Source organism: Cariama cristata, unplaced genomic scaffold (genome assembly GCF_000690535.1).
Source record: "Cariama cristata isolate BGI_N322 unplaced genomic scaffold, ASM69053v1 scaffold19599, whole genome shotgun sequence".
Classification (NCBI taxonomy): domain Eukaryota; kingdom Metazoa; phylum Chordata; class Aves; order Cariamiformes; family Cariamidae; genus Cariama; species Cariama cristata.
In genome coordinates this window covers 214-27,320 of record NW_009635507.1, presented here as the reverse complement: position 1 = coordinate 27,320, position 27,107 = coordinate 214, and the positions used below count along the sequence as shown (strand labels likewise).

The 27,107-nt window shown below is 36.5% G+C and overlaps 2 protein-coding genes across 2 annotated transcripts in view; both read right to left on the bottom strand.

Annotated features, from left to right (window-relative positions):
* The window catches only part of PDCL2 (phosducin-like 2), a 6,785-nt gene extending 1,865 nt beyond the window's left edge, over positions 1–4,920 (bottom strand). Inside the window, 4 exon segments of the mRNA XM_009707585.1 lie at positions 526–669; positions 3,260–3,350; positions 3,846–3,966; positions 4,882–4,920. Coding sequence (XP_009705887.1) covers positions 526–669; positions 3,260–3,350; positions 3,846–3,966; positions 4,882–4,920 — 395 coding nt within the window.
* A 3,980-nt stretch (positions 4,921–8,900) lies between these two features.
* NMU (neuromedin U) lies at positions 8,901–24,107 on the bottom strand. The gene is made up of 9 exons (XM_009707584.1): positions 24,054–24,107; positions 20,120–20,167; positions 19,962–20,021; positions 19,398–19,427; positions 19,241–19,291; positions 17,131–17,205; positions 11,151–11,204; positions 9,814–9,853; positions 8,901–9,251 (listed from the first exon to the last, which is right to left on the bottom strand). Exons 1-8 carry the CDS (start codon positions 24,102–24,104, stop codon positions 9,818–9,820), a joined length of 405 nt encoding a protein of 134 aa, XP_009705886.1. The 5' UTR covers positions 24,105–24,107; the 3' UTR covers positions 8,901–9,251; positions 9,814–9,817.
* Between the last annotated feature and the right edge of the window lie 3,000 nt (positions 24,108–27,107).

The window sequence follows — 27,107 nt, the reverse complement described above, 5'->3', positions numbered from 1 at the left end:
AGTCTTTTGACATTCCTTCTGGATCCTGTCACAACTTCTGCTACCATTAGAGAATTTATTGGGGAACCAATAAACTAACAAATTCTCTAGCTTTTCTCAATTTTTGTAACTGAGACTTTTCCTATCAGGCTTTTGATTTGTTCGAGTCAAAGGGGAAATAAAGGTAGAATCAGCCTGTTAGAGCACTCCTGCTGAGAAAAGAATCTGCAAATGAACTTCCTTTAACAAAGACAGTGGACACCACTTTCTCTGTGAAATTCAGAAATCTCAGTGAGGTTAAGTACATGGTGATAAGCATACACAGCAGAAGAAATCTTCCATGTAATTGAACAAAAAGTGAAGCGATTAACTCTGACAAAGTGAATTAACAAATCAAGAAGGTCCCATGCTCTATGATTCCATTGCCTCCAAACAACTGCTATTTCATTAGTCTACTGTATTTCATTTTTCTTGGTTTTGCTTTTTATTTACCAGTTCAATTCTCTGTATTGAAGTATTCGACACTTTAAACAAGAATGTAATGACCTTGATCAACAAAGATGAATTATAACCCAAACATCCTCTGGAGCATTTGTAACTTCCTTTACATACTGCTCTGCACAAATTTTTCTTAGCTCCTCGTATTTTTGCCTCCTCTGAAGACATTTCCATTCTTGCAAGCGTTGCTGCCTAATTAAAAAGTAATAATAACAATGAGCATCTTTGGAACATTTTAAATGCATTTTGAAATAATATCTAGTGCATTTCTCTCAATTAATTTAAAAAATGCTTTGAGTAATCCTGTAGCTCAAGATCTTCTAAGGTAATTTCAGTGCTAGGAAGGCTTCTATGCTAATCAATAAGATAACACTAAAATACATTTTCTTAGTTCATCGGTATCAGATTTGGGAAACTTGAGTAACAAATGTGTTGCACAAATGTTTAGCATTTGAGACAAAGCAAGAAAAAATTAAAGTAAGTATGAATTGGTTTTATGATTCTGAAAATGAGTTTAGTTTGAGGAAGAACTGCCAGTACTTATACTAATACTTACCAGACAATTTTAAAATAATTAATGAAAACTGGAATGTATAAACAGTAGATGGCAGTCTTCATTTGTAAAAATATTTGCAAAGTAGAAAAGGAAAATGCCTTACTGGGTTTTGTTGAATTAAAAGCAGCTATTAATTTTACTAACTGAAAGCCACTATAAAAGTGGCTTTTCAAAAAAAAAGATTAAATAATATAGGTGCAATGTTATTATACTCTAGCAACGATGCACAAGAATTTAGGTTCACAGCTTCCACAATTAAGTGCATGATTATCTTCCTAGGAGAATACAGCACTAGATACACACTGTTAGCACTAGAATTATTTTAGTCATTTTAACAATGCAAAAGCAGTAAGGATAGGTAGAATCCAGACAGAGGAAATGTTTTGATTACATTAGCTTTTTTATTCTATGTAAACTGCATGTCTCATTTTTCTTAGTTACAGTATAAAGCTCTACAGAACTCAGCAGAGTACTTTGTAAAATACCTACAAAAATATACACGTGAATGTCCAGTATAGCTAAAATTACTAAGTCTCCATACAAGGTGCCAGAGTTTTGTGAACCTGAATTTATAAAACATGTTGATCTGCATGGTATTGTAAATAAAATGATTGGTGTACTCTTATTAAGTAGTTGAATAAATCTGTGTCACAGTTATGCCTAAGAACAGTGTGTGGTATATCACAGAATTATGCAATTGGAGTATGGCTGAGGTTGGAAGGGACCTCTGGAACTCATCTGATTCAAACCCCCTGCTCAAACGGGGTCAGCCTTGAGCAGGCTGCCCAGAAACGTGTCCAGGCAGCTTCTGAACACCTCCAAGGATGGAGACTCCACAACCTCTCTGCGCAACCTGTGCCAGTGCTTGGTCACCCTCACAGTAAAAAAGTGTTTCCTGATGGTCAGAGGGAACCTCCTGGGTTTCCGTTTGTGCCCACTGCCTCTGGTCCTGTCACTGGGTATCACTGGAAACACCCTGTCTCTGTCTGCTTTATACCCTCCATTGAGGTATTTGTAGACACTGATTAGATCTCCCCTGAGCCTTCCTTCAATATAAACTTCAAATGAATATTTTCATGAGGTAAGAAACAGAAAAATCATTAAAATTAATCTTAGATAAGAAACAAAACAAACACAACAGTTGTGTATTAGGCATCCACAGCTGACTTAATAAACATCTTTTAAAACCACACAAGTTTATCAACTACAACCATTCCAGCACAGAAACTATAGTGTATAATATAGTGATGCTGTAATTCATGATAAATTTTATGTTACATTTTTATTTCAATAATATATTTAGAAAGCCTACTGTACCAGAAAGGAGTGTTATCCAAAAGGCAGAGATGTATTTTACTCATAATATTCAGATTAATTATTTAATTATCAGTTAAAAATACTAAACAGTTTAATTCGAGCACTTAAATACAGTTTTCTTCTGTAATGGCATGCCACCCTGGTGTAGGTGGCACGCACTCCATATGCACAAACTCAGTATCTTTCACAAAGTTGGAGCCGTGTATGTTGGGACCTTGTTTTTCCTAATGGTCTTGTGCAACATGATAGAAAAGGGATACCCACAACCAACTGTCCATTTCTTGCTGGCTTGAAAGCCACAGAAAATGCTATGCAGTAGAGAAGAGAGAAAATGGGATACAGAACTTCTTTCTCTGAACATTTATCGTCATTGCTCTAACTCCTAAAGACTGGCAGAAAGTTATCTTCAGAGTGGCAGAGTGAGGGGTGCAGTTTAATCAGGCAAACAGAGAATGAACCCTACTTGTGTAACTTCGATAAATGTTGAGTATACAACACCAACATACCATGCCCCTAAACATACAGTAGCACAATATATCTTCAGCTGAACTGAGGTTGTGTAACAGTGGTTTCCACTGTGACCCTTTCTGTTCTTTTTCTTTTAAATATCCAGCTTTCAGATGAAATAATTTTGTTCTAACAAAATATCGAAGTAAAATATGGTGTAAACTCTTCTCTTTGCCACTGGCAGTCAGGAAGAAGTAAGACAGTAATGTGAGTGCTGTCTATCTGCTGGTAAAGGAGTGGAAGGTGAAAAAAGGCAGTTGCGTCAATCAGCAGAAATTACTGTTCAGAAGATACTGAGTTTATTTTTCGGGAGCATGTACATGTACAATAGTGACACATGTGCTATTATCTGAATAGAAATATCTTGTATAGATATTATAGATATTATCTGAATAGAAATACCTGTACATTTCAATAGCTTTCTTATCAGCCTCATCAAAGTCATCTTCAGCTTCCTTTAATTCTTCAAGATTCATTCTTTCATACTGTTTCACTAGAAACAACAAACAAAAAATTAGTCACCTTTTGTTCTTCAAAGTGTCTGCAAACATTTTAAATGTATGAAAATTATTACACAGATGTGGAACTAATGAAAGAAAAATATGTACTAATTTCAGAAATTAGTCAACTTTGGCGTAATTCTGGATAAGTGAGAAAAAAAAAAAAGTTTATTTAACTATAACTATACAGGAAAATACAGAATTACAGGAGTGCATTACTACCAATTGTTCAGGATGTGAATCTTGCTTATCCTGAGTGGTTCCTTTATGAAATGTATGAAAATTAGTTATCCGTACATGTTACATGCCAGAATCTTTGTCATTAACTGTGTTGTATGTTTAATTCAGAATCCTTTTTAAAATAACCAAGTGAAAATAATTAAAATAAAATTATTGTACAATGTTTAAGTTACAAAAAGCATTATTGAGAATACCTCTGCTTTTCAAATATTGTTACAGTAATGGCATGTATTTTTAATCTTACTTGCCTTCTGCTTCTTTCTGCAAGTGTAAAACCATTTCTTCAATTTCATCTTTTGTTTTTTGTTTTGGAGGACGAATTCCAAAATCTCTCAGTATGTCATTCCATTCCATATCTTCATTAGGATCCTGTTTTAATATTATGAAACAAAACTAAATCAGCAAAACAGTCTTGTGTGCCTTTTTAAAAATCAAAACCAGCCCTTTTTCACTTTAGCACATACTAGGGATGTAACAAAAGGAAACTGTTACTCAGTGACTGCAATGGACCATTGTCTATCATGAATTTTCATTTGTCATTTTTCACTTCTGAACAGAAAACAGCAAGAAAATAAGAAGAGAAAGAAAACTCAAATGTAAGCGTAGATAAAATAATCAGTCTCCAAAATATCAGCTAAAAAAATTGTCTAAAAGATATATGGAAACCTACTTCAGAAAACCAAAACTATACACTGCTCACTTAAAGAAATATAGCTTTATACATGTAAGTTTTTTTATCAGTATTTTTATGTTACTACTAAGAATAAAGTATTGACACTGTGAATAAACATGTAAAAGCATGCCTAGAATTAGAAAAAAAAGACCTTTTTATTTTAAATGAATGATTAATATTAATGTGTCAACATAAGCTACTTCATACACCATGTTTATAACACAGGACTTCTGTAGATGTTCAGTTTACATTTGTGGTAATTTTAATTAAACAGTAAAGATAAAGGAACTGTATGCTATTTATAAGACTGCATTTCTACTGAAATTATCACATTAAAATAATCTGTTTATTGTAGCTGGACTGCTGTTGAAATGGTAGAATAGCAACACATTCGGAGGCCTCAAATATGGATTGGAAGTAATAAAGCAGATTTTTAAACAGGTTATTAATAAAAAGTGTGGTATTTTTGGTCCTGAAATAACGACTTGTTTGAAAACCTCCATAAAGAAATCTCTGTATAAATATGTATATATCCTAAATATTTTGTGATATTCGTAATTCCATAATAATGCAGCACCAAATAAACAAAAAGTACCTTACAAAAATTTTACCTGAGGAAACATCCAGGATTTCCATTGGATCACTACCATGCCCATGAGACTACATTGGTGTTTCCAGCTGACAACTGCCTCATTTTTATTCAGCAATGCTCTTGTACAGAATTCAGCATGAGTATAACAAAACAAATTCTAATGAAAATCAAAAATTACACATGCCTCAAGGAACTTCACAAAGGTAAAAAAATCGCTTTGCATTTTGGATGAAAACATACTTGGGAAATCCACAAAGAGAGTAAATAGAATCATGCTGTTGGTCGCAAGGAAGTGAAGTACGGTGGGTTTGCAAGAAGACTTACGTCTGCCAGTTTTTCTGGCATGAGGAAGGAAGCGAGTCTAGGCAGGGTTTGAAGCGGAAAGGAAGTGGCAGTACTTCGTGACAGTTCCTCCAGCGCTCCTGTTGCATGGGCGCAGCAGGCTGACTGCAGGCAAGGGTACTGCTACCAATATTCAATACTAGTGGAGCACTCTGGCTTTGCAAACATTTAGTGCCTTATTGCTAAGATAAAAAAAGATATTTCATACCTGAATACTTTAATTGGTTCCTTCTGCAAAGCTCCAATATCCAGATTTTGGACTAGAGATGACAACTCCATTGTAAATTGTTATAATATTTGGAAAATTATTTCCTATAACATTCCACCTCCAAGAATATGGTTAATTCATCACCAAGTCTTTCAAATATACTAGCAAACTTACTTTAACTTTATCCACATATGAAAACGTTGATAAAGAATTAAGTGCTGCTTTCTCCTTCTTTGATTGAAAAGTAATTGATATAATCCATTGGAAGAAATAAAAGAGAAGCTCCATATCTAATCTAATGAATTAAGTGGTCACTAATGGTCTGGCATTGGAAAAACCCAAATGGAGATTTTGCTATAGTGTAATTCCTCAGGGTTTACTTATGTAAAAAAGTCTTACACTCTGTCTTACTGTGGGTTTTCAACTCTTCACCAAAGCAGAATTTTGACTTAGGTACAGCCAGGGTATCAAAAAATCCACAGAACTAAGAGGATTACTCCTTCAAGGGAACCACTGAAGAAACATGAGTGATACACATGAACTTTGGCCTCCACGTTAAGTGCTTTAGTGTATGATTTCCTGACTTAAGTCAGGATCAGATTTCCTCATTTCACAGAATGCAAATCCTTCTCCATAGCAGAAGTATTATGAAGAATAACAAGGCATTAAAAAACATAAAAATCATCATCATAACTGGACAAATATTTTCAAAACCACACAACAAAAAGGACTACTGAAACAGAATTGGAATTTAGGTAACTTAGAAGATAAGCTCTGGCCAGTTTTTGCCAGGGAAGATTATGACTTTTTGTGTTTTTCTGTAAATTTAGGTCCTACATAAAATCTTTCCATAGAATTTTACTTAAATGGTGTATTTCATACTATTTTTATTTAATGCTTGCAATATTCAATAGGTTTGTGTAACCAGTTGTACCTTGGACAGTTTCTGGATACTGTTACAGCTACAAAAAGTAAAAGCAAAAAAAAAAAAACTGATCAAGAATCCTAGATCACAGTAAACATAACAGAAACCTGTGTCTCTGATAAATCTGAACTCCAGTCTCAAGGAAAAGAAGATCAGAAGCTAGAAAAACTTTAATGATTTTTTAATAAATTAAATTAAATCAATGTTTAAAAAGTTGGTACTAAGTGATTAGCTCAACGTTGTAGTAATATGCACAGATTAAATAAATGAAAATATGTGTCAAAAACTTCAGAAGATATTTGATAGTAAAAGTGAAAAGGAGACAAGTAGTGGCAAAAGCAATTCGACATAAATTGGTTTTGGAGTATGAAGCTAGACTACTGAAGCAGTATTACTCTACTAGCAGTCCACAAACCAAGCAAAAAAACCTCTCGTAACACTTCTCACTGCTGCTGATGATAATGGTAGTTACCACCAGCTTTGCTAGGCGTGATGCATATATCAAGTTTGGGAACCCACAGGCTTGATAACTTCGATCCCTAAATGTAAATAACACTCGATAAATTTAATTCGCAGTTCTTTTTTTTTAGCAAGTGACATGAAACAAATTCTCAATGATGTTTTAAAAATATGGTACACCTACAATTGTTCAACTAACAAAGTGTAGTATTTTATTATTCTTACAGGACAGTAATGATGGTTAGTACTTAACCGTTAGAAACCGTTTGAGTTTCCTGATGTATTTGCACAAGCAAACCCACACAAACTGCTCTCCCATTTGCTATTTCTTGAGATCCCCGCAGGGGCTGGGAAGGCTATGCGGGGCCGGGGCAGCCACCCTGGCTCTCTCTGCCCTGCAGGGCCCTGCGGCAGGCTTGACCGCGCCAAGGCAGTCCTCCTTGGCGGCCAGCTTTGCTCCTGATCTCCTCGCTGCCTTGCCTTTTTTCTCTCTGGTTGCCTCCATTGAGGCAGTTGCCTCAGGCAGCACGATGTGGTTCTCATAGAGCCCAGCACCTCTCTTGACTACCCATCTGCAGCCTCCCCCATTTCCTTGACAACCCCACCCCAACTCCCTCATGGCCCTTGGTCTCAGCGGCTGCCCCACCTGGACAGCTCGGGGCTGGGGTGACCCCTCTGCGCCTACCTGCATGGCTGCCCCTGGGGCACTGCCTGTCCTCACGGAGGCCGCTAGTCTGACCCGATGGTGGGAGGACGGCAGCGGCCGTTGGGGCAGGGCCACCCTGCCCTCACCGTTCTAATGGTGGCAGTGGGAGGGCAGTGAGGCAGCGGCGGGCCCTGGCTGTTTGGCCCATTGGTTGTTGGTTACTGCTGAGAAAACTGGTCCCGTTTAAAACAATTTCAGCAGGTAAAAAAAACCCAACAAAACAGAAAACAAGCAAAAATAAACAAAATCCTAACAAACAAAATGTCGAACATGGGGCACTTTGAGTTTGACCACTTTAGGCGATGGTTTTAAGTGGGTGTGACTGAAGGAGGCAGCCCTGCTCCCTGCCTTGCCCTTCAGCCGTGGCCTGCTCATCCCACTGCCTGCTTGAACGGACGCTGTCAGTCGTGTGGTGTAAGGCAGCTATGAGAAAAACTTAAACAAATAACCTAATTTAATGCAATACAATATAATAAGTGTTTTGTGGCAGGGTTTGGGGTCTGAGCAGGGGTCGTACATAACTAGATCCTCAGTTCACAAATTGCACCAATTTGACTGGAGACACAGCAAACTGCAGAGTGAAAACAAGTGAGCAACAAGAGGAAAAGGACTTCTTAAGCTGGTTTCCACCTCTGAGGCCATGCATTTTCCCAGCTACCTTCTGAAGTTCAGCTGCTTAACCAGGAGTAGTAATGCTGAGGTCAATTCAAACTCTGACCAGCCAATACAGTGTTAAAAACAATAATCCACTTCTACACTGATTAGTTACTTTCAACATAATTGCAACCTCAACATCATATTTTAACACAACCCTGGTGTTAAAACAAACTCAGAGAGAGAAACTAGGAAGATTGTGAGGTTAACTTGTGCTTTTGAGTAGTTTCTTTAAGTCTACATCAAAAGCAGTTGAGTTTTCAAGTGAATCCTAATTCTGGAAGAATGTAAATAACGCAATTAATTCTTCTTCTGAATGAGAACCATACTGTATCTGTGTTCTTAATAGCTCAAAAAAATTTATGCCATTGTATTTCAGTTGAATTCAAGTCAAGATATCTCTTCAAAACATGCAACTTGTTCAACTTCCTTTTGTCAAAGGAATAGAAATTCACATTTTTTTCTCAATGAAACACTATTAACCTTAAGGCTTATTGAGGACTGATAAATTCCTTTATCATCCATAGAGTTCTGTAGATCACCTGCAGAGCACTTATCTTGACCCTGTAGACTGCCAGAAGTCCGCAGACTACAGTGAAGGAAGTACAAGGGCAGAGAATGTCATTTTGAAAACCAAACCAGACCTTTTGTTTGGCCTGCCTAGATAAACTGTGATTTTAAAGACTGCACAAATCACTTACAATATGTTCTGAAAAAATGCCATAGTCTACATTGCAAACATTCTCATTAAAACAACTCTCTAACTAAGTGCCTTTATTTATAAGGGAAAACAAACATACATAACAGTGTTGTTAGAGGCAATGTCTGTGGCATGCACACGCTGACATTTTTACAGTTGCATTACACACAGTTGTAAATATCATAATATGAGGAAACAAACAATTTTAATATGCTTTTAATATAATCAAGAAAGTAAAGAAACTTTTGAATCCTTAACAGAATCTAGTTTAAGAACATTTACATTCTAGTGATTTTTAATAGTACATTAGTAACGAATACTTTTTGTAAGGAAAACAGTATGTCCGTGTACTCAGCATTCCTGTAGCATTAGTTCTAGGTCAGGAATCTAAAATCCTGAAAGGTAAGAAAAAGCATTAGCTCTTGGTATGATAAAACACTAAATACTTAAAATATGATAGAGGTATAAAACATATTAGAAAACAGACCATTATAATATTGGCATACTTTTTTTATATCTCCCCAAATAGTTGAATGCTTTGAAATTAAATCCTGAAATTTTACTTAGTTTCAGTATGAGGTTTTTTTCTGTGTAAGATTAGGAGATTACACACAGGATGTCGGTTCACTTCTCAGTATGTATTTGATAGGTAGTTGACTCAGTTCTTCCTGACATATACTTATCATCATTGGTAACTTTCCAAAATGTTTAAAAATCTGGGATATTTTCCGTTTCTTGCTGCGTGAAACACAGGTTCTCTGTTCTAGGAACTGAGTACTTACAGCTTCTGTTCACTTCATCTGAAGATATATGAATTTAACATATCTGGGAGAAGTTTGTGGAAATCTAAGTTGACCACACAGTTAAAGGCTCTGAGACTACTTCTCAACATAAATATTGTGGCCTATTTGTATAAAAATAAATTAATTAAATTGAATAAAATTATTAAATAAATACCTCCTTAGCGAAAATCCACTGATCTCCTTCCATTGCGTGGCTGAAAGACAAATATTCAATAATTGCTCTATAAAACTGACTGGATTCAGCAACAGAGCCCCACACAACTTGGTATGTATAGAAATTGGTAAACTTTTCAGTTCAGTCAACGTGATCATCATTACAGAAAAACCTGAGACCAGGTATTGTTTAATGTATAGAGACCTCTGGAGGAGAATTATACAGTAAAATGTACTGCATATAGACTGAAGGATGAATTATACCTATCTTGTAAGATTTTATAAGGAGGAGAAAGCCACAAGAAGTCACTCTAAGAGACCATTATCTCTCATTCTTTTTGCATTTTCTTAAAATTTGCTTTTCAGATTGTTGTTATTATTACATTATAAGTGTGTATTGCAATTAACAAACAAATATGTAAGTCACTCTCAATGATTTTATTTTTAGACTGTGCTCTTTAACATAGGCAAAGAGTTTCTCCCTTTTCACCGTGGTCATTTCCAGAAACATTTTGCACTACTGAGGGACTTGATACAATTTCTACTGAGCTTAATGAGGATTTGATTTTTACTCTGGAATCGTGAATGCACCGATGTTAATATTATCCTGTCATAACAACTTTAAAGATCCACGCCTGATACATAAGAAATTTAACTATACAAACTTGCCGTCTTTTCATTAGAATCAGAAATGTAGAATCATTTAGGTCAGAAAAGACCTTTAAGATCATTGAGTCCAGCTGTAGCCACTTTCTTATTTAAAGCCATCACCCACTTTTTTATTTAAATAGAAAAAAATATTCACCAAAATCAAGAGAGTTATTATTAAGTCTGACTTGCCATCTTTAACATGCTCAGTTTAACTAAAATGGAGTAAAAAGTCTCTATGACATCAAAGATGAATAGAGTAGTTTCATTCTCATGAGAATTTCTGTATCTAGTTTCTAACCTTACTGGCCAAAAAATGAAGAAAACAGGAAGGTCAGGCCAAATAGCTGTTTTGATAGTGTGTAAGCATGGCATTGTATTTATACCACAAGTAAACATACCATGTTAAACAGTGCTTTAGTAGGATTGTCCAAGATCCCATATTTTCTAGAGCTTTCTCTGAGAATAGTATACATAATAACTAATGACTTATTAAGGCATAACATGGTATCATGCTAATCTAAGAAAATGTCCGGAGCAGATCTTGAGTAGTCTTATATGGTGGGATGCTCTTACTGAAAAAAGTTTCCTCATTCACAGTTATTTTTATTGTAATTCACTGGTTTCTCTACTTTTTGTTTTGTAACACTTACCACGAAATGAAAAGAAAAAAAGTCAAATAAACCATACCCTGTAGAAAAAGTAGCCTCTGCTTTGAATCCCTCCAGGTCCTTGAAGTTCTTCCTGAAAAAAAGTATTTAAATCATATCTACTCTTGTAAATGAATACATATAGAGAGGTTGTTTATGTACATATTGAAAGTATTTCTTCAGTACTACTATACAGTCTTGCCCCTTAAGGCATGCTTTATATGTATTTCTCCATTTCAGTAATAAAAAGTTCATGTTGTCATGTAGAAATAGCAGAAAACATATGAATGAGGGCCATATTCCACCTCAAGTTTTGGCCCAGTTCAGATTGCTTTAGAATGGTACTAGTAATGATGAGCAGCCTTTGCCTTCAACTTTCCGGGTTTCATTACCCAGACACAACCGGAGTGTCTTCACGGCAGTGGAGTCTCTATGGACAAAGTAGAATTGGTCTTTGCACCTCGCAGAAGGGCAACAATGCAAAGCTTAAATATCAGAAATACTTGGGATCCTCCCAGGAATGTCATCCCAGACTGTTCCCAGAGTTGTATCATGATCACCCCTCTCACATTAACTCCCAAAGAAAAGACCAGTGCTTATGATACTCGATGCTGTCCATGCTGTCATTGAGAAACAGCTGTCTACTGATCCATACAGTCAGAGGGGGGAACAAAAAATGAAGAAAACAGAAATTCCATTTAAATGTAACAAGTACAAAGCATGAAGTATCCAGTTGCTTTAATGAGATCTTCATGATTAGAGAACATATAATCTTAATCACAGTATTTTCATTGCTGATGTTAATATCAGATACATCAGTGAGGTGTCTGTCCCACAGGTGGAGAGACATGCCAACTGAGAAACAAAATAATTCAAATCTTGTGCTTACCAGAATATAAAATTTAGATGGAATTTAGCAATGATGGTATTTCTCAATTAAAAAACTGGTGTCATGTGATCTCTTGGGTAATGATCATAACCTGCATTGTCATAGAAAGAAATGTCTATTCTAAGAAATATGTCTATGTCTAAGAAAGAAAGCTCTATTCTAATGCTGTAGGAATTAAGTAAAACAGGATGATTCCCATCATTTCCAAACACAGGAGTAGCTTCAATTCAGAGAAGCTTTCAAAGAAAGTAGTATTTAAACTATACATAATTTTTGAGCCCTGCTTTTAATTTGACTTCAGTTCACCAGGTACATTACTATAGTCAGTTTCTTTGCTGTATGTAAAACATCTGTATGATTTTTACTTATATTGTCCATCTCATTCTACCATTACCTGGATCTGAAATATCCATCTCAGATCTATAATCCATTCAATACCACAGTTTTTTTCATTTCAAAAGGGTAAAAATTTGCCTGTTAATGGAGACCTGTATGTTGCCATTGGAAAGTCTTATGGTATTTATATTTCATTATTTTTCTACTTTTTGTATTCAAGGTGTGAACAAAAATAAAAACAAAACCAAAATAGGCAGCTGTTGCAAGTTAAGGAAATTGATCTAGACCATAAAAGGAATCAAGAGTACAATTACTAATATGGAATTGTGATTTATGTTAGTATGTCATTCTCTGCTTAAAGATTACATAGTTTTCTTGTTTGATTTTATGTTAGAAGGTTGGTATTAGAAAACAACTGAAGCTAAAATCTGTTTTTGTTGTAACACTCGCTTTCTAAACTTCCAAGGGTTTGGAGATGTTACAAAATAATCAATACATGCTCTAATATATATGACTGTATATTCATAAAGCTGCATGTATATATGTATACAGAAACATGTGTATTCATGAAGAAGTATGGTTATTTAGAGTTTTATTTTAGTGCCTGCCCTCTGGAAGTTATCTTGTTTAGTCTCTTAAATTGACTTGCCAACAAAGTGCTCTTGCGTCTTCTTTCTAGATCATGTTATATCAGCCAAGATGTAGCTGAAGAGGAATCAAATCCATGACAAAATCTGGTGTCAGTCCAAACTGGGAAGAAAGAATAAATTTAATAAAACACGTTTCCTCCTTCATTCATCCACCTTTTCAGTTCCTTATCTGGTCAGGGAGAGAGGTGAGTGTGTTTATGTAGAGCAGATTCTGGTTTTCTTCTCAGTATGAGGAAAAAAAAGCCAGCAGCAAGCTAACCCTCCTGAAGCACATTCTGTGACACCAGACTGAGATAGTCCAACCAAAGGTGGGCAACCCACAGGAACATGGGGCCTTCCTGCTCCAGGGGGGATCTGAGTTCCTCTGCACATCTCAGGCAGGGTTGCTCTGATCCTCTACTGGCTTTAAAATTTACCTATGCTGTTTCCCCATCAGCCCATCTGGTAGAGTGTTTTGGAAAGATGGATTTATAGCTTTCTCACAGTCAGGGAATAATTGCAGTACTTTTATTATTGATGGCAAATTTTTTCAGTGTTTTCTTACAAACTGGTATGGCCTTCAGCAATGACATTTAGAGAGAATTTTAAACTCTTACACTAAAATATGCTGAAATCTGCCATATAAACAAATATGATATGTGTAATATGGACTAGTTTCAAAAATTTATTATGATATTAAAATAAACAAGGTGCATGCAAAAATACCAAAACCAAAAGAGTCTGCAAAGGAAATTGATTCCAGAAGACGCTAGCACTTTGTAAATGTCTGGTGTTTATGGACTGTAGAGGAATAAATAACACCTTTAACAAGGTGACTGGTATTTTTTTTTATTGACAACAGGAAATCAAAAAAGTTGCTTTCTGTAAAATGTAATTCAATTTAGAGCTGTTTTCATTGTTTCCTTAGATTTATATGTATATTTTTAAATGGCTATATTCTGTAAGTGTTGGCCGTGTCATTACTTCTCTTGGTTTCAGCTGTATAGAAGAAAATGTAAGCAAGTACATATTTCATATTACTCATGTCTTCATTAGGATTTAATGAGCTCTTCACTTTGTAGGCCTAAACGCCTAATGATAAAATATTCCAAAATAAATTCATATAGGGAAAAATCAAAGGTGGTTAAATCCATTAATTACTATTATTACATGACGGTCCAGATGAAGCCTTCGACTCAGAAGGTCTCTAGGATGTGCCTCCCAGCAGCTAGAGAGCATACCAGAGAACTGATTGTTCCACATTCCCCTGGTCCTTCCACCTTCTTCCTGCTTATGTACAGCCAGACCCTGTTAGACACAGGATACCGGACTGATGAAAATAGCCTGAACTAGTGTGGCTTTTGTTATTACATCTTCTTTCTTAAAAATTGTTACTATGATATGACTGTGACAGTTCTATATTCCATTCCTCTTCAAACAAATCCTAGTTAGACTTACTGCTTAAGGATTGATGAAGTTATTGTACCATCTACTTTAATCTAATCCAATTATCCATGATAGCACTGACTAATCTAGAGGATTCCTGTGCCTGTAGTTCACAAAATACGGGTTACTGTTACTCAACGTGGTCATTGAAAGTGCCACAAATCCTGTGTTCAAACTCTTAGCTGGAGCTAACTTCTGACGTAGGAAAGAGCTTAGCACTGAGCCTGTGAACAGTCCCACTGAAATAATGACCCTAGTTATGCATGTGCTTATGCATTTAGCTGGGTTAACATGTAAGCATAAGTGTAACAACACGACTGTTAGTTATCACAGTGTGGAAGGGTTGGAATTCTAACTGTTGCTATTTCCATGTACCACTAGTTATAAGTACAATAATACAAATAATAGGAGACAGGTCTTTTAATCATTAGCCACTTGAAAAGATGACTAAGGGAACACATAATACTCATCATCATTCATTCATTCATTCCTACTTTAAAAATCTGATGAAAATAAGGTACTTTACAAAAACAAGCCTGATAAAATGTTTGCTTTTTGCCACAAAGTTGTATCAGCCTGTTCTGGGCTCATTCTCAAAAACTACAGCATTTTTTTTAACAGTTTTTATAAAATTTCTTTTGGAAGAAATATTTCCAAACACCATCCTAAACAAAGGTCTTTTTATATCAGTATGTGTTTACACTTTATATCAGATAGCTAGTATACTTTTTAACTTTTTTTCTAAGGATTTGTAGAGTATGGAATTTCATGTTTATTTCATGTAAAAAGTAAATCTTTAAATTGTTATATGATGGCTTGACAGCTCTTAAACAATTTATTAAATTTCATTTGTGAGTTTTTATAAGTATAGTGACTCTCTAAATACATATAAAGACATGTAATCTAACTGATATACTCTGTAGAGTTAGGTATTATTATTACTTGGAAAAATATCCTTATAGTTCCTTTTTTGCACCCACTAAAAATAAAACTGTCACAAAGAGGCTGAAGTACACTGGAATATGCGAAATATGCTACAAATTTTAGGTCATTGTCTATTAATTAATGTATTCTATTTCCATAAATTATGCAATCAACCTCAACACAAGTAAATTCTGGATATTAAAGTATTCTAGCAAAAGGACTGTATTGGATTTAAAAGGCAGTTTGTTTTCACTTACAGCAATTTTTTGTTCTTGCGTTTATGCTTTCCTTCTCATTCTTTGATTTGGCTGACATGTATGTTCATTTAAAAAGAAAGAGCAATTCCAAGAACAATCTTTGCCAGTATGTAGGTCCAATAGGATAAATACAGTTCACATCAATGTCATCACAGAAGGTAAATTTTACCCTGGATTTTCCTTTCAGATGTGTAGTGGGTTAAAATTTTCATAACAGTTTTAGTCCATGAGAAGGTATACCAACTCTTTAAGTTCTTATATGTTGCCGGGTTCTGCCACTGGATAAGAAAAATGGGATTCAGGGCATATAGTTGGGATTACGCGGTGATCCAAAGAAAGCGGTAGATAGTATTACCGACCACAACCTGACTAGATGAACTCTGACATACATAATTATAGGATTAAGAGTTCATTGAAAATTTGGGAGTTAACAACACAGCCTTTATCCAGATTAATAAAGGAAAAATCCTACCTATGTGGATGCTACTATCTGAGTTTTACATGTCACATTTGTACACCTACTTTAACCTGTGTATCAGTGAATATAAGGAATCATATCAATGAATCTAAGGAATAACCAAGCTGAAATCAATGTAAAACAGGAGGAATCTGGGTGTTAGATTTTGGTATACTTTATAATACAGGAATCTTTGGTATTCTTATAGAGAGAGATTCTTATAGATCAGACTGCATTTTCTCTTTTCTCCACAGCTGCATTAAAGAGATGGACATTAACAGCCATCTGCTTTTCGATTTTTGAAATTTAAAATTTCATTTGCAGCAAATATACCCAAATTTTGTGATATTTTTGAAACAATGGGGCTATTCTTCTCGATGTGAGATTCTTACAGATCAGACTGCATTTTTCTCTTTTCTCCACAGCTGCATTAAAGAGATGGACATTAACAGCCATCTGCTTTTCGATTTTTGAAATTTAAAATTTCATTTGCAGCAAATATACCCAAATGAAACAATGGGGCTATTCGATGTGAAACTTTTGTCCCAAAACACACTACTTTTCTATTGAAAATTTATTCCATAGAGAACTTTCTTATCTGCACCTTAAGTTAAACAGTAAATTGCCGATAAATTACTTGGAAATGTTTAGTACTGTAAGTCATAAATAACATATGTTTAAGGAATAGATATGGTTTGAATTCCAAATAGGGGGAAAAAAAAAGAACTCTCTAGAAAATATAACTCAACTGCAACACAATTGTACAGATAAATTTGAAAGTATTTTTCTTTCTATGGAAGTACAAACAGATCCATTTACACACATAGGCTCTGTGTTCTACCACTGTAATAAGCATATATTACTTCAGAGGGCGTTGGTTTTAAATGTTAAATATCAGCAGGATTATTTTTCCCTAGTTAAAGAATAGAAAGACCTCACATTTCTAATGAAAATACACTGTGTGATATTAAATCATGAAAAAAACAATGTTATGAGCAGAAAGGTCTGCAAGGACATTTTTAGAAGAGCTAATGAATCATGAAGTGTGAGAATGCAAGCATGCAGAGTTTAAGATTACATACGTCCACTTTGTATCTCTTCAGTCTTCTCTCATTAAGCTGGGGAACAAGTTGCAGCAAAGGATGCAGGACAGACGACTGAGAGGACATGAACACAGGCAGATGAGCAACAATGAACTTTGGACCTTATGATGCAAAAAAAAGTCTCTTCCCACAGCATTGGCTTATGGACCAAACATGCACCGAAAAAGGACTGAAGATGTTAATTGAGAAACTTTTTTTTTTAACATTCTGACTTGACAACAAACAGGTACCAACATTTATATTTACACTGTGAATGTGACTCAGAGTGATGGAGGGAAAAGCTATGCGTCCTCTCATTTACTCACTGAAAGTTCAGAACTGTTTACAGACTTCTTGCCCAGGCAATTGCAATTATTCTGACTTTGGTCAGCCTCTGTGAGTGATACAGAGAATATTTCCATACAGTGCTCCCACTAACATTTCTACAATTATCTACTCTGGACATTAGCAGTTTCAATCCCTGTTGTACCGAAAAGTTCATTTTATTTCAAAATAACTTAAATCTCAGCAAGGAAAATAATATTTTTTTTTTCTTTTGCTAGAAAACAGTGTGCAGGAGGGATTCATTCTCAAGTAAAATTGGTAACCATGGCACTGATCATTCTACCTAAAAGACAAGCTCCAATCATTAAATTCCTTGCGTTCAACAAGACTTTAGCTTGCAGACAGCCTGGTTAAGCACGGTGGCATCCTGTGCAGTCTAAGTGTCCCCCTGGCAAAACACAGCCATGTGGGCTTCTGGAAAGAGGTATACAGTGAGAAATAAAGTAGAAAAATCTATGTTCCATCAACCAATTTAAACCTTCAACTCATATAAACATAATTGTAAAAATAATGTATTTTATAATATATCAAATAACTAGAGTTACCAGAGTGTTAATGTACTTAATAGGTAAAATGATCATGCCAACTTGGAGACAATTTTGCACTGTCTGCCTAAGGTAGGCAATGTGGCATCATAATATCTAAAAAACTAGAAGTCTGACATGAGCGGAGGAGTTAAAGGGCATCCCAGCTGCCCACTTGGGCTCTGTCTTGCAGTCAGTGAGAGGTTAAAAAAGCCAAGGAATGATGGAGCTCACCCAAGTTAGCTTCTCTGAGAACTGGGCTAGAAAACAGTCAATGGAACAGCTAAACCAGAAGTGAGAAAGCAGTAATCTCTGGGGGCAGGCAGGGCAAAGGTACTCAGGATGGGGAGGAAGGGGGATGCAGTAACCTCTTAAGCAAGAGAAGCGGCAGAAATAGCTCCTTTCACTGGGCCCTGATTACCATTAAAACCTCCAGAGAAGCTCTATCATGAAAACACTGACCTCGATATCAGCAACATCACTTTCTAGCAAATATACTACATATTTCTGAAGAAATGTAAAGAACAAGGCAAAACCAGACATTAACATCTAGGAATGATTGTTAAGAAATGAGAAAACATGAATATGTTTAACTTTCTCAAAATTCTGTAGTGCACAGAAAAATGACATAGATGCACAGAAATAACAGATTGTATTTGCACTTTAAAAGCAAGAATGGATCACACATAGTTTATTTGTTAGTTTATGAGAATATTTTTATTCTCAACAGTTTATTCGCAACAATACTAGGCTATTTTAAAAATAATATTTTTCATTTAAAATATAATCCAAAGTCTGAGTGAGACTTAAATACTATTTTGCCTGAAACATATTTATGACATTCACAAATAAACACATACAATTTAATTAATAAAAATTCATTAAGAGTTCTTAATATTTATGGTTGTGTTCTCAGCTTTTATAAATCTGCATTGAATCACTGCACATGTGAACAGTGCTATGTTCCACCACTAGAAAAAAGCATTTGACCTTACTCTTAAATGTCAAAACTACAAGATAAAGATGCAGTTGGAATTCCATGACTGTTTGGTTGGGTTTTTTCACACCTGTACAGTATTGACGTTCCTCTCCCATGTTATTAAAACACATTCTGTATCTTAAACATGAAACTCCCAGTTCTGAGCTTGCTATACAGTTGGAGAGACTACCGCAAAAAGCACATGACCTTGTTTGTATGAACAAGTATACATGTACTCACAAGGAGGTGTTATGCCACTTACCATGATGTCTGAGTTGCCTGAGTCATGAGTCTTAGAATAATGAAATAAGAACTGTTCAAAAAAATTAAAAGTGGGGTTTTACTACAAAACAGGGAAAGGGTGTTATGATTTTCTTGACAATTTTAGTGTGATCGTAAAACATACATAGAAATCTTACCCTTTTTGTGTTGTCTTTTTCATCTAAACCCTGTGGGAATAATAATTGGTAGAGGCTTTTATTTGTTAAAAAAAAAAAAAGCAATGGACAATTTTGATCACATTATAAACTTCTCAGTGTTGGACTGGAATATCATCCTTCCTTGACAGAAATATTACATGTCTTTGCTTATCAGTGTAACTACTCTTTTCAAACTGTAGAGAGCATTGATTACTCTCCACTAGAAGAGCAGATGGGATTAGCGGATGTTCCCTTGTATATGCCTGGACTCTCCTAAGTAAATTTCTTTCTCCATTGACAGCTCATAATTTTTCTAATCTAGAGTAATAAAAACACCTAAAATCTTGTATCCAACCCAGAGATTATTTTCCAAACATTGGAGTCTCCTTGTTATCTTTAAGAGGCGTTGGATTAGGACACACAGCATTTCAGAGTAAGAACTGATAGTATTACTTCCAGCACCTAGTGACACTTCACATACTGGGTCCTCAGAAATCATTGTAGACACTGACACACTAAGAGATCAGGCTTCAGAAATGCTAAGTAGTCTTTCACGTATGTTACCTGTGGTTTCTGGAGAAATCCCATGACCAGAAAACAAAGTTCTTCCAGTCTACTGGACGCCTAATGCAAAGAAAACATGAACTCAGATATCACACTTCCAATCCTACTGCATATAAGATGTAGCATCAAAATAATAAAGTAACCTCTGTCTGACTCACCTGAGGTTGAGAATCTGTGGACAGGTAAGCAGAACATGCATCGTCTATCTGTAAAAGTTCACACAGTCCTTTTTTAAGAAGTCAAATTAATAAAAACAAGTGAAATATGTATATTTTCAGAAACAGTCCAGTGCAGTTAAAGGCACGGCAAGCTTGTCCACCGCAAGGAATCCTTATAGGTACATTCACAAAATATTTTGCATTCAAGGGGAAAAAAAGACTTTAACCACATTAAAAAATGTATATCTGCTTGATTTGAACAAACATATATATCTGTGTCTTTTATTATCTTACCTGCCACATGCCCCTCTTATTTGTAACCTTCTCAGACTAAGTCATATTTTAAATTATCATTTTAAGCATCTGGGGTATGGGCTATGACCTTAAATCTCCTCTGTGATATCTCTGGATTATACAAAACTGTGAAGAAAATGACAAAACTAAAGCAAGTGGTTCAATGAGCAGTCCTCAAACACAATTCTTCCAATTGGATTCCAGCATCCCTGCAGGTGTATGACACACACACCCCTCGTGAGTGATTATGCTATGTGCCAGCACACCTTATGCATGCCAGTCCATTTGTGTGAGTCACCAAGCAGTCAATATCCAAGGTTTGCACTGATTTCTTTGGCAAATGAGGAGCCTTACAAGATTTTGTTTAAAGGAGGTGGTTCCTAAATCACAGTAGTAGTAAGAGATATATTCAATACATTTCAAGGGATCTAAACTCAAAGAGCACTGTGGAAGAAGTCATTGCTGGTAAACTTAGACACGTCAGCATAGAATGAAATGTGACACACAGAGACACAAAACCAAAACAAAGAAATCCACAAACCAAACCAAGAAGTCCCAACTCCCATTTCATCTGGATCAAAACAAATGTCCGTTTAGTTCTCCATCTTATCTCCAAAAATGGCCAAATGTCGACAACCAGGAAAGAGCCTAAGGCAAGACCAGCGGTTGAGTAAAACCCATGCTCTCCAACCACCACCAATCTGTAGTGCAAGCACTTTGATTTGGAAGTAGGTCCTTTGTAACAAAGCTCAGTGGGTTTCTGTGCTGTGAATGTGACCAATCTCTCTCTGAACCACTGTAAACTTTCAGCATCCACAATGTCCTGTGGCAAGGGTTTCCTAAACACTGCGTGAAATACCACTTCTGTTTGTCTTGATCAGTCTTTTCAAAGTTATCTTCATTCAGTGCTACCATGATCTTGAGAGAAGTAATGAATAAGCTATTCCTACCCATCCTCTCCCTACTGTTCATAACCTCATATAGACAATTAATCACATCCTCCTTCTATTGTCTCTTTTCCAAGATGAAAGAATCCCATAATACTGAATCATTTTTAGTGGCATTATTAATAGAGAAGGGAGAAGAAATGGAATAAAGGGTATCTGAATTCATGGAAGTAGTATTACCAGTGCTGAAAGCTCCAAGTATTCTGTAAGGAAAAAAAAAAAATCTCCAGTACTTGAACTGAAGCTGCACAGTTTAATAATAATGAAAAAAAGAGGCGTAACTTTCCATTATATAACTTTAAATTCTATCAATAGCAACCTCCATTGGTATCCACTATTTTTTTTCCATTGAATATTTGATACCGTTATTCCAGATGGCAAAAAGCTTTGCCAACCATCTTGTTCACAGACTGCATAAAAAACATGCGTTTTTTTTAAATAAAGAGTAGGCAATGCAATGGGTCTTATGATTTTATTATACTTAAAAAGCCCTAAACAGCACTCTTTAGCAATGAAAACATTAAATGAGAAAAGCAATAAACAAATAATGCCTATCTGAGTACTTCAAGACAAGAGATGATTCATTTCTCTAGAGACGATGTATGAGAAAGCATTAGCAGAGAGAGTGGGAAAGCTAATAGCTCACAGAATTCCTCGCTCAAATAGTTTTTGTTGGTAACACACCCTCCCCATTCTCTTTTCCCTTTATCTTGCATTTGTTTGTCTCTGGGTATATTAGTTCAGCTTCACTACTTTCAGAGGAAGAAAATGTAGAGGGAGAAATCAGCGGTGAATGAGATAAGCTAAGCTGAAGTGATTTGGGAAGCCTATGTTTAAAATTTGCTGTTTCTTCTTGGTGAGGGATTTTTGGGTTTTGGGTTTTTATTTGCTTGTTTTGTAGTTGAAGATGACTCTTAGAGAACTACCATAATTCAGCAGCAGGACAAGCCAGAGGCTGCTCTGCATTCGACACAATGCAAGGCAAGGTATTGCTCAGCTAAAACCTGCATGGACAAAGCAAGGGTTGAGAAAAAGCCACAGTTTCTCTTAATTAATTTAAAAAAAAAAAAAAATAAAAGTAAAAATCTAATAGTTTCCATCATCCTTGATGCATCTTCTCCATAATTTTCTCTCTTATCTCAGAAATGTGGCCTGAGGGTGAGAGCTTGTGAGTTCTTTAGGGTTGGTTAAATAACGTAAAGAAACAAAAGGATGTGAGAGACAAGTAAAGGAACACAATTCTTAGTTACAAAGTTCCCATATTTATAAACTCAAGAGTCATTCCTGGAAAATACTATGTTCATTTAGAGGCAGGGCTTCTTCTGAGTGACCCACTAGTAAAGTAATAAACAGGGAAAAACTGATTCTTTTCACTCCAAGAAACTGTGGTGAACTAGTATGATTCTGTAATCAGGCTGATTTAGGGTATATAGCTATGCACCTAAATCTCTTCCCTTAGACCCTCTCCAGTCCTGCATTATTCTTGCTATAATAGTAAGTTTTATATTGCTTTTATTACATCGTTTTACACAGGATTTAGTATCTTATACATACTTTTTTCTTCACTGAAATCAATATGAATTTTGTCTGTGTTTCCAGTCACCACAGGGACAAATCTTGTGTTACAACTAGAAAATCTTAGCAATAAATGCAGAAATGTATAAAATTGCATTTTTAATTCAGAATGTAAATAACTCATTTTCAGAAACTCCTTATAGCTATCAAGATCTTACTTCCCAAGAGATCATTTTTTCCCAGGAGATAAATATCACCAGGGTTCGTTCAAGTGCCAGTCTAGAAATACGTTAGCTTTTGAGTCAATACTTCCAATATGACTAAGGGGAGCTGACAGTAAGGGAAGTGTCTCCTGTAACACCCTCAATAGGAAGAAATTTACTCTCTGCATCTGTACCCCGGTGAGTCACTCGCTTTCTAATGTTATCAGAAGCTGCAAAATTAAATGTCAACAGAATACTTGAAGGTTACAGCAGCGTCAGGACATGCGCATTGCAGGCTAAGCCCTCTCTGCGTGTTACGCCCTGCCACTCCACCTGTTCCGAAAGGGCACGGAAGAGCCCATGTTAACACACGTGTCATATCCTAGAGCCAAAACAAATGTTCATTTCAAAGATAACAGTTGAAGTTATGACAGCGATCAGTAGCAAAATTTTAGAGGGGCTAATTGACACAGTATGTTATCCTTTACCTAGTAAATTGGGAGGCTAGGATAGGATTAAATACAGTGTGCAAGCCCTGTGTGCAGAACAGAAGAAGCAAGAGGTAAGACGGGATGAGTTGAAACAATCCCTGCCTATCGTGTACGGACTACAAAACTACCAGACGGGACACTGTGTTGCTTCCAGGGACAGTGACTGCCTGGTCATTGACAGTTAAACGACAACTGCTATCAAATGTAGCTCTTCATTGAGCCAAGACAGTCTTTTCCCAGAATGACATGCCAACACCTTGCCTCAACATCCTCCTGGAACAACTGTTCAGAAAATCTGGAAAATAAGATGTTTCACTGAGATGTTTCACCTCTTCACTGATGTCAGGATAGGAGATGTACAGGAGAAGCAGGACTGGTGGAAGAAGCACCTAAACTCTGTGCAAGAGAAATACTGGAAAGTGAGATGTGACTGTAGCAAGGATGGGAATAAATGGGAGTGTACCATAAGGCAGGTGATGCTTACCTCTTTCCACAGCTGCAAATCCTCATCTGCCTCGAGTGCTTGAGATGGCATCGGTGCACCTGGAAGCACAAATCGTGCTTAGCAATGCTGTACAGCAAAGGTCATTTGTATAACTATCCCGTGTCAGTGATTTAAATCAAAACTCTGAACACAATACAATACCTAGCACACTTATTAACTGCAAGATCTGAGAGCTGTGTGGTCCAAGGAAGTCTGCTGCCCCAGGTGTTGTGGGATTTGTCCAGTAGTTTCTGCTTGCTTTATGTTAGCCACACAGCAGGAGGCTTCTTTGTAAGTTCACAGCAGATACGGACGCTCACATCTCTTAGCAATAAACAGTGTGGAAGTTACTCAGGTTTCACTGAGGGTCAGGTTAGCATTAGTCCATTCTCAGCAATAAGTAGCAGGTAAGAAAATCTGTATGACAGCTCTTGAATGCTAAGACCTGCTCAGGAAAACACATTCCAGCACCTACAACCTCGAGCTTTCCGAGAACGCAGCTAACTCCAGTGCATGCATCGCAAGTTGAGAATCTGGATCCTACCTTTTGCTTTCTTGTATGTTGCAATTAAAGAATTAAACATGTGCTATGTAATGCACACTTACATATGAATAATGCCCATGATATGAACACAGTGTTTTTGAGAAGGTGATAGACAGTACATGTGTAACTGGCTTTGTTTCCTCTGTTTGGCATATGTGATGTGGAAAATCTCAGTCCTTTAGAAGATTAAATGCATTATTAATTGCATAGTGCTGCAGTGATGCCATGCTTGGCTTGAGGGCAGCTCCTTTCTCCACCTCTGCCCACCCAGGCTGGAGACTTGGAAGGCACTGTTTCTGCATCCCTCCCAACTCAGTGCCCAAAATATCCAACTTTCCACATTGTTATTTTATCTGGCCATATATTTCTAACAGCAGTGTATTATTAGAGTCTCTGTAAATAATAGAAATGAGCATCACTGAACAGTGAGGACACTAGACACCACACAAACATATCAGTGAGGGGCTGTGTTGTAACTCACCTGGGAGGGAGATTGATGCTGAACAGGCTGGTGCTTTATCTGTACAGTCCTAGCACTGCATGAAACCCTACAAAGTCATTTAATTTATCCTCCTGTCCAAAGTCACTGCCCATGAGCCATACCTAACCATTTTATATACTGTTCTTAAAGATCTTGGATTAACAGAGATTTTGTAACCTCCCAGACAGTCTATAATTACCTGTGGTCACTTTTTTCTTTTTCCCCCAAAGAATTGAACAAAATTAAACAATAAAGAAGTGAAAGTGGACTTATCTAGAGTGACCAGGTGAGCAGGGTATGAATGCCCATCATCTCCATTCGTTTTATATGTACCATTAATAACACTAATTAGAACAGTAGTTAGTTCCAGGCATTAAGGGGTGGATTTCAAAGACACATTTTGGTATTAGCACAGACTTAAAGTGACTAATCATTCTGGATGCTTGTTTTCCCCCCCAAAAAAGAATTAAAGGGGCTCTTAATTTCACACTAAGTAGAAGTGGGATATTTTTGAAATCTCCGAGTTGTTCACATAACAAGAAAACTGCTTTCCAATTAAAATTTTGCTTTTTGGTGTGTTTGGTTTAGTTCAAGGAAAAATGACAAATAAATTAAAGGTGCTATAATTATCTTACTTTGTTTTCTGTTCTTAAATTAGTATATTAAAATTGGAGTATTGCCTGGGACTGCTATCCTGGTTGCAAACAGTGGAACTGGGCAACACTTCAAATTAACACACCTTCCCCATTAATCCTTTGCCTGCCTGTCTGAACGCTGCTTCTGCCATTGCCTGGTTCCCGAGGCTTTCCAGGCAGAGCAGAAGAAATCCAATAGCCTGTAAAGCTTAGAGCAGCAGGCAAGAAAGACTGACTATTACAGCTAGCCTTTGTTTTTTTTTTCTTTTCTTTTTTTTTTTCCCTGGAGCACAACCTTTTGGACAGAGAGGATGCAATTATTTCACCAGCTCCTAAGTTTCCTCAACCCTTCTCCACTTTTTCACACAACTCGTATTTCATGCGCAGTCCTATCTGTTTTATGCTCACACCTAGGACTACGTTCCTCCCAGTGCCGAGCGGTGTCCCTCCATCACCCCAACAAGAAGAGTGCTGCAGTCCCTACAGGACTTCATCCATTTACACACACGTACACAACAGCACACACAGGGAAACAATAAGTTATTTTGTAATACACACAAAATAACCACGGGGGGGAGAGGAAAAAAAAAAAAAAAAAGAGTGCTTTGAGGAAAGCAATCCTATGCAAAAGGAACACGGAGGAGGAAATCCTCCTACAAAATTGACACTGTCCATGACAGAGAACACTCTTAACCTTCAATTCTGCCAAATTCTAAAAACTCAACTTCTTCCAAGGCAGCAGAATGCCAGATGCACAGCTTCAGTCACCTTTCAGCCTGAGATTCACTTCTTACGTCTTCTCTTCCCTCCACTGCTCTCCCTCCACAAGCTCCTGGCAATCATTTCCATAAGAGCAATGATGAAATACTGTGTGCCATTGACCTTCCTTGCACTCCTTTTCCTTCCCTCCTCTCTTCCACATCTCCAGAATTTATTTTTAACAGAATATTAAGTATACTGTACTTAGATTTCTTCGATTCTTGATGCTAAAAACCCACAACAAATCAGAACAAAAACTCATGATGACAGCAACTCTCACACACGTAATACAAACAAACAAAAAATACTCCTTGCACAGCAACTTATTGCTTAATGTTACTCCACAAAGTAGAAGTAGTTAATCTATCTGAAGTGGGAAAATAGAATAGAAAAGAGAGTAGGTTTTGTTTAAAACCCCATTAGCTGTGCTCATTTCACAAGCAGTCCCTGCCACAAAAATAGGAACTTTCAGGTGTAAGACAACATTTCAAATGAAATCAAGATAATGAAGCTCTGTGCCTAAAGCAACTCTGCAGCTCTATCCTTTCCCACTTAACCCCACCCCCAGGGATTCCTCACGCAATAAATGCTGTTTCAGTGACTTTAAGCGACTTCCAGAGGGTCCTACGTTTCCC

Excerpts from the sequence above, each read along its gene's own strand:
- NMU (XM_009707584.1), bottom strand. The coding sequence starts at position 24,104 with ATGCCATCTCAAGCACTCGAGGCAGATGAGGATTTGCAGCTGTGGAAA. Across the intron at positions 20,022-20,119 it reads CCACAGATTCTCAACCTCAG|GCGTCCAGTAGACTGGAAGA; the intron begins GTGAGTCAGACA and ends TCTTTGCATTAG. Across the intron at positions 11,205-17,130 it reads TGAAGAGATACAAAGTGGAC|GAAGAACTTCAAGGACCTGG; the intron begins GTATGTAATCTT and ends ACTTTTTTTCAG.